This window comes from Cryptomeria japonica, chromosome 3 (genome assembly GCF_030272615.1).
Source record: "Cryptomeria japonica chromosome 3, Sugi_1.0, whole genome shotgun sequence".
NCBI classification, from domain to species: Eukaryota; Viridiplantae; Streptophyta; class Pinopsida; order Cupressales; family Cupressaceae; genus Cryptomeria; species Cryptomeria japonica.
In genome coordinates this window covers 339,798,318-339,807,326 of record NC_081407.1, presented here as the reverse complement: position 1 = coordinate 339,807,326, position 9,009 = coordinate 339,798,318, and the positions used below count along the sequence as shown (strand labels likewise).

The following is a 9,009-nucleotide window of genomic DNA, read 5'->3' as shown; positions in this document are numbered from 1 at the left end:
GTAGGTATAGAGGTCTAGGAAGAGGGAGAGAGTGAAACACGTCTAGAAATAGAGGAATGGACAAAGAGATAGAGAGAGAGAGGTAAGGTAGATATAGGGGGAGATGGAGGGAGAGATAAGACATAGATAGATATAGATGTAGACGTAGATGTAGATATAGATAGAGTGAAAAAGAGACAAAGATATGAGGAAATACAAGAAGATATAGAGAGAGGGGGGAGATGGAGATAGAGATAGAGAGATGGATAGAGAGACATAGAAATAGAAAGAAGTAGAGATATATAGAAAGAGATGGAGAGATGGAATATAGAGGAGAGAGAAAGAGGTAGAGATGGAGAAATATGGGAGGAGAGAGAGAAGGGGTATGGAAGGAGGCAGGGAGGAAGATATGGGTAGAGGAGGGAGGGAGAGATAAGATGGGATATAGATAACTATAATTGATGGCTTGTTATTAAAAATATAAGAGAAAACTTAAGACATCGCACTCAAACTAGATTTATATAAAAAAGCTATGTAAAAAACCAAAAAGTGAGCTTATAATAATAAGACATATAAATTTGTTTAATAGATATATAAATACATGATGAAAGAATACACCTTTTAATTATGTTTTTAAATTTTATTTTAATACAAGAGAATGGAGTCAATAAAAATCATATAAATTTACATTTCTATTTTTTTTACAAATTTGTTTTCAAATTTGTCTTTCATATGCATTGCTATGGTGGTCTACTTTGTCTTGTTAACCATTTATTTTTTGAAAAAAAACTCTTCAAATTGATGGAATCTTACTATTTTTTGTTATGTCAAGCACATAAGGATGTTAATTTAATTTAATTGAATCTAATTTGTCTAAAAACTAGACATATCACTAAATTTTAAGTACCAAATCCAAATGCATTAGAATGAGGCCCACATAAGGCTTTAGGTGAGAAATCAAAAGGGGGTCAATATGACAATTTAAACTTAAGTGACTTAAGTTCATGGTTATGAGGATGACACCATGATTGTGGACTTAATATAGGATAAAATAGATGGAAGGTATCATGATAAATAGAGTGCTTAGGAATTAATGCATATATTATTGATAATCATATAGATAGACAAATGTACAGGGACATGCATCTCATAGAAGTGAGATTGCTTGTAAGTATGACATTTGTCATCATGCAAATGTATCAAGATATTGTCCAAAAATAAGCACAAAATTAAAGAAAAAAAATCGGAGAAAAAAATTGTAGATTTCATAACCACTTCTTTATATATCTATATTTTATAATTCAAAATTAATTGTTAATATAATACAATAAACAATTCAACTAAAATAAAATAAAACAATTGTTACAATAAAATATCATTTTTTGAAATAAAAACAATTTTATATAAAATATATGAAGGCTTACTTGAAGTAGATATTAAAAAACCTGCATAGATCCTAATGCATTATAAATAAAAATTCATATGAGGATACATGAAGGTGGCACGTGTAGTGAAAATAAAATGCTAAAAACACTGGTCAAAAGTGAAAATAAAACAATAATAAATATCTCATCCTGAGCATGCAAAGTCTAACAGTAAGGAAGATACTTGTTTGAGGGCATCCTTGCAAAACTCATTGGTGCATATACCACAAACATTGGCATGTTTATACTTCCACATTTCTCATATCTTACTAGAGCATTTCGATTGATAAAATCTGACAAAAAACCACCTTTCCGTGGAGCTTTCGTGGATATCTATACGCTGTTCTTAAGCTATCATATTGGCACAGGCGTGAAGTATGCTGCCAGTCATTTTATTTTAGAGATTTTAAAGCCTTGTCACAAATCCATTTTGTGCACATTCTGCAATCATGGTATTCCATGAGACGACATTATTTGAAGGCATTTGGTCACAAACCCATTTTGTGCATATCCTGCATTCATGGCATTCCATGAAATCACATTTCTTGAAAGCATTTTGTCGAACAGTTACCGCCCATTGTATATGCTTCGACATTTTGCATACATGTCTACGGGGGTAGTTGCAAGTACAGCGTCCAACAGAATCTGTCTTTTATCATTTGACTGATTCCATGCCCTTTTCCTAAGCTCCGATTGTTGCACAGGGAGGCTGCTATCAAAGGTTGTATGCTCAAAAACAAGTGTCTAATGAGGAACAAATTCTAACTGTAATAGGTAGCTTGAGACTCTTTCCTATTGAGTAGAGAACTGGTGACAAAGCATCCATGCGATGAGGTGGCAAGAGGAAGTACCTATATTCAATGCAAATCAAAACACCCAAGTGCCCAAGTCATATCTCCTTAAATATAAAACTACCTAATTGCATGTATTTTCTCGCAAACAGATGTGCGCAGTCTCTGTCGTAGCTTAGGCGTACAGGGCTAAAAAGCCTATCATTCATTATGAACTTTATTGCGCAGATGCGTTCCTGAGTTCAATATACGTTGACTGAGTAAAAATTGAGGTGGCACAGGAAACGAAAAACCGAAGGACAGTGGCTCGTACAGCCAATGAGGAGGTGTAAAAACCAACAGACAAAATTGCTTCAATGACCTTGCATTGGTTTTATATTGGTTTTAATGAATTATGAACTGTTTGATTTTAAAATCTAGCTTATACATCTCAAATAAAAGACGCCTTCAGTGTTATTATTACTAGGGGAAAGGCCCCAGTAGTTGAGCATGTACCAATTATCGTGAGGGTTGTTGATACCTTTTGTTCCAAAAATTGTACAAATAAAAACTATTCTTTGAATAAAAAAAAATCATTTTTTGTGTCTTTATATATCAATAATTGCAATACATCAAATCAGTTTGAATTATTATGGCATGTATCATTGATTTACTAAATTTCATGCAACTATTAAACAAAAAACATTCAATACATGTTTCATATTAAATAAATTAAAACAACATTCCTACAACTCAGCACACTTTTGATGTGATATAAAATACAGTTGTAAAATGATTATATTAATATTTGTACAATTTTATAAAACAAATATAAAATATTGTATTACAATTTGTACAATTTTACATGATAAAGTGTCAAATCACTGATATATGGTTGACCAACTTGTGAGGCAAAACAGTCCCATCACTCATTCACAATTGTTCAACTTTTCATCCTCTAATAGCCAGCTTCTGAATATAAATGTTCAGCTTCTAGTTTGCAACCACCAAATCTGGTACCTGAAACATTAAATAAAGCAATTGTGAGGCTCTCCATTCGATTGAAAACAAACAATTAATGCAAAAAAAAATTAAATTTACCTCCCATAAATCCACCTCATGTACTCTTATCCAATAGAAATGCAGAAATCCATACCCACGGATCAAGCAAGATCATAAAATGGCCATAGATCAAGCAAGATCAAAAAATAGCCACAGATCAAACAAATCAAATAAGATTTAAAAAAAGGAGGGAAAATGTAATATTAATGTAGCATATGATGAAGGAGAGTTTTTACAATTACATTCTCCCTGCACTGTTGTAAAACCTTCACATTCCTCCTTTGTTCAGTGCATACATACATTACTTCTTCTTGCTGCAGACTGATTCACATTCCTCCTTCATTCAGTAAATAATCAAGATTTCTTGCATACATTACTTCTTGTTGCAGACTGACTCTGTGCACATAATATCTGATCGTGTGTTGTCATAGATTTCAGGTATTTTGTTTTCATTATTGTTTAAGTTTAGTTGACTATGTTGTCATAAATTGCAAGTATTTTGTTTGTTTATATAATTTCTGACTGTGTGTTATCATAAAATACAGGTATTTTGTTTTTGTTTGTTTATATAATTTCCGACTGTGTGTTGTCATAAAATACAGGTATTTTGTTTTCACTACTGTTTGGTTGGCACTGTGCTAGCATAAATTCCAGGTACATTCACATTCTTGCATACATTACTTCTTGTTGCAGACTGACTCTGTGCACATCTCTATGCACATAATATATGATCGTGTGCTGTCATACATTTCATGTATTTTGTTTTTACTATTGTTTAGTTTTGTTTAGTTTAATTGTCTATGCTGTCATAAATTGAAGGTATTTTGTTTGATAAATTGAAGGTATTTTGTTTGTGTGCACATAATATATGATCGTGTGCCAACATAAATTGAAGGTTTTCACTAACTGTTTAGTTTAGTTGTCTATCATTTCATGTAGTTTAGTTGTCTATCATTTCATGTATTTTGTTTTCACTACTGTTTAGCTTAGTTTAGTTCTCTGTGTTGTCATAAATTGAAGGTATTTTGTTTGTTTATGTAATTTTTGACTTTGTGTTGTCATAAAATCCAGGTACTTTGTTTTCACTACTGTATTTTGTTTTCATTTTCACTACTGTTTAGTCTATGTTGTCATAAATTGAAGGTATTTTGTTTGTTTATATAATTTTTGACTGTGTAAATTTTAGGTATTTTGTTTTCACTACTGTTTGGCTGGCACTGTGCTAGCATAAATTCTAGGTAATTTGTGTTCATTACTGTTCAGTTGACTTGTTTTTACTACTGTTTATATATATATATATATATATATATATATATATATATATATATATATATATATATATATATATATATATATATATATATATATATATATAATCAATCCTCATATATCTGCGCGCGCGCACACACACACACATATATATATATACAGTTGTGTATATATCTGCATACATACATACATACATACAGATGTGTATATACTTAATGTTTGATGTTATTTACTCCCAAAACCATCCATTCCAGTAAAAGTTCAAATTGCTGCCAAAGACAATATTGCTCCAGAAGCTTATATTCCATAGTTCACCTGTTGTACATATATATATATACACATTATTCTTAGTTACAACATATATATATCTGCATATATTCCATAGTTCACCTATACATACATGTATGCAGATATATACACATCTGTATGTATGTGTGTGTGTGTGTGTGTATATATATATATATATACATATATATATACACACACACACATACATACAGATGTGTATATACTTAATGTTTGATGTTATTTACTCCCAAAACCATCCATTCCAGTAAAAGTTCAAATTGCTGCCAAAGACAATATTGCTCCAGAAGCTTATATTCCATAGTTCACCTGTTGTACATATATATATATATACACATTATTTTTAGTTACAAAATATATAAATCTCCATGCATACATATATATATATACAGACAGACAGATGTGTATATACTTAATAGTTGATGTTATTGTTGTTCAGGCACTATGACAACAGGTAAGGCAACATCAACAGGAAAGGCAAAAGGAAAGACAACAGGAAAGAGACGAAGCAAAAGAACAACCCAAATGTTGAGGAACCGTTACCCACAATAGAAAGACTTTTCAAGACACGGGCACACAAAAGCAAAATAATGATTTAATGCACAATGCATACAATAGAAAGACTTTTCAAGACAAGAATCTTGACAGACAAGAGTATTTTTAAAGTAAACTATAGATCACGTTTCTTCAGACAATAGTATTTTTAAAGTAAACTATAGATCACTCAAAAAGAATTAGGTGCTTTTAGGCACATGGAGGTGGAATTATGTTAGTCCTCTTTAGTCAAAGCCTGCATTGAATCATGTTAGTCCCCTTTAGTCATGGTTCTTTCTATTGCAGTTTTGCTTGGCTTGAACTGATCTGCCATCGCAGTTTTATGCCAAAGTTACTTTTAAGCAACAATCAAAAGGGCTGGGCATTTTTCCAACGTTTACTTGTGGATTTGTTCAAGTTTATGGAGCCTTACCTGAGAAATGCTGAGCTTAGTGATCCGGTTTGTCTTAATGTTGCTTGTTATCTACCGTTTAATAATTTTATTTGAGTTAAATATGCAGGGTTTGTTATCTTCAATTCGGGGAAGAATTCATTGGACATTTTTTAGCACTTGATGTTTTACTTAAAAAGATGATTCCATATTCTATGATATTTGAAATTAAAAAAAAATGCTTTATATTTAATTTGAACTATTATAATAAAAAACAACTTTCCATTTCCACTTTGTTGGATTACAGGTCCGATTGTTGTACAAAGGCACCCTTAGAGTGTTGTTGGTTCTTCTTCATGATTTTTTAGAGTTTCTATGCGATTACCATTTCAGCTATTGCGATGTTATTCCTCCTAGTTGCATTCTTAGTGCCTTTCCACGGAACATGAGGCTCCCAGATCCATTTACTCCCAACTTAAAGGTAAGAGGGAAGTGAACATATAACTAAGTATGGAGGTAAAGTAGTTAATTTGACTTTGGTTTGATTCCTTTTTTATTTCTATATGGCTTTTCAGGTTGACCTTCTTCCTGAAATCAGCCAGTCACCAAGAATATTATTTGAGGTAGATGCTGCACTAAAGAGTAGACAGATGAAAACAGAGGTTGATGAATATTTTAAGGTACATTTTTTTATAAATATTTTGAATGGTTTGTCTAGTTTTGCAGACTAATATTTACATGTAGATGTATTGAAAAGCTCTATACTATAAATTAAACTGAACTTCCCCTAGTGCCGTGCCAGCTTCGTAACACAATTATAATGTGTAATTGTTAAACTTAGATGTGCTTATGTGCTAAGTGGGTCACTTGTCTTATAATGTTTTGACAAAATCATGGGTGCACATGACATATTCGATAACATATTGACTGAGACACATATATGTGTCATATCCCACAAATATTAAAAGCCTTTGACAGATGACAATTATAGTCAATATATAATGGAAAGATCCAATGAAAGGAATGTATGTGAAGCAAAATTATACTGCTATTTATGGCTTTTACTAGTTTAATTACTTCCGTAGTTTTGATTTAGAAAGTGTCTCTTTGGACCCTAAGACATGATTTGTGTTGCTACATTGTTCCTTTTTCTAGGCAAAGTAGTTACTGTGATACATCCTTTTGTTTTGAAAGTAGCTTGTTTATTATACATCGTTACTGCCCAATAATTTTTTCACAGGAAAATGTTAATTTTCCACTAATTGGTTACTATGTCAAGTAGGTTTAAACATATAGCTTATAGTTGATGAGAAGGAAGGATTTGACCTTGAAAAAAGGAGCTACATCCTAGAAAATAGGATGATATACAAACCATGTAAATTGTATAGATACCACTTTATTTGATTAATAAAATGCCCTGATTAATTCGGTTTGCATTGAAAAACTATTAACTATACTCACGAATTGTCTTGATTAATTCGATTTGCATTGAAAAACTATTAACTATATTCGCGAATTTCATGCAACCTATGATTTGGTGTTTTCTTATTGATTTGACAATTTTTAGAATTATGTGTTTGGAAAATAGGTGGAATTAAGTTCAAGTTTGATAGAGCCTAATGTGGCATGGCTAGGATTTAGTTTGAACAGTGTTGCCTCTATAAAATTTGTTAATACCATCTGAGATTGACAGTTTGGTTAATTTTCCTCTTACAATTCTATCTTGTTCTTGTTACAGACAAGGCAACCAATGTCCATGTTAGTAGTGGATATGAAAAATCGGGTCTTGCTTCCACAACATGAAGTTGCATCTTCTAGAGAAAGGGAATTAAGTGATGATGCCGATCATGAGTACTATAGGTGTACAACTCTATACACTTCAAACTACTGCAAAGTCCACTAAAAATTTGAATGCTCACAGAATTATTGTTTGCTGACAGTGCAGTACCCCCCAGGGACCCCATTGTTAAAAAACAAAGTCTCACTATAGCATAAAACACTAGAGAAAAATGAGGCCAGATGTTTACATTCTGGAATAGCTACATAACCCCACCTTAGCAATCCAATCACAAGATCTAAAAGGAATCGTGTTGAAAGAAAAAGTAGAAACAATGAAGGGAAAAACATGTTAGTCTATAATGGGGACAGGTGCAGTTTCGATACATGAGACTGCTCAACTCAGAGGCCTCTTCTGCATGCAGCAGCCTCAACCAGGAGATCAACATCGTACAAAGAATTAACATTTTAAACTCGTCGACACCAAAGGGCTGTGAATTTACAAACGCAGTTAACTACTTCTCCAAGTGATCTAAACTCTCAAAAATTTCCAACTGGGTATGCAGAAAACGATCTAAATGCAACCCTTCAGAAAAAGTAAAGCTAGGATTAAATCTCTGTTGCAAATTTGTAACCCTAGCCAGACATTTTTGGAAAGTAAATAGCAACAAGAACACATAGAAGGAGACAAAAATCAACATCAAGAAATTTGTAACCCTAGCCAAAGCTTTTTGCCAGGTAAATAGCCTTATGCAGAGGAAAATGACATGTAAAGATGAAAAATATTGCATAAATGTTCGAATTCAGACATGGGTCGTTGCCCCGTAAGATCTGTAAAGACCTTACCTGCTCGAAAGGGTTGCAAACCATTTTATTTCTTGTGTCAACAGACACAGTTGCAGACGCCATTGACATTGTATCTGGAACGCCGAGGAAAATGTAAAATACAGTCAAAATAAAAAAATAGAGAAGGGTATCACATAAAACGCAGTCAAAATAACATACAGTTGTAATTTTACCTTGTCTTTCCCAAGCCACGTCTCTGAATGCCCTGCCCTGGTCGCTCTGGTTGCCACGTCTATAGATGCCCTGCCTTGGTCGCTCTGGTTGCCACGTCTCTGTTCATGGTAGCTCCTGTGGCGGCAGAGGATGCATGCTCTTGAAATGGCGGCAGCGTTTGGGGAATGTTAGGTTGTGGAGGATAGAAAATATTAGGGTTGAGTAGGTATTAGGTTAGTTTTATTTAGTTTTTAGTTTTTATTCATTCACTTATTTAATAGAAATTGTTTGGCTATTCGATGAGTAAAAAATGGATATGATTTAATTTTATTTAATTATTAATAACATAATGTATAATCATATAATGTTAATGGTTTTCATATGTGTTAGGGGGTGAATTTTTTAGGTGACAATATGTTCAACTATTAGGTTAAAGGTAACTAAAGACTGGGTGTGCTAATTCACTATGATTGGTAGGGGGTTCAAAAATGGTCATTTT

General features: G+C 32.7%; 1 protein-coding gene across 1 annotated transcript; it reads left to right on the top strand.

The window, feature by feature from the left end:
• Positions 1-5,650: 5,650 nt before the first annotated feature.
• Positions 5,651-8,674, top strand: LOC131067223 (uncharacterized). The gene is made up of 6 exons (XM_059217404.1): positions 5,651-5,804; positions 6,043-6,216; positions 6,311-6,415; positions 7,884-8,038; positions 8,319-8,450; positions 8,596-8,674. Exons 1-6 carry the CDS (start codon positions 5,688-5,690, stop codon positions 8,672-8,674), a joined length of 762 nt encoding a protein of 253 aa, XP_059073387.1. The 5' UTR covers positions 5,651-5,687.
• The last annotated feature ends 335 nt before the right edge of the window (positions 8,675-9,009 follow it).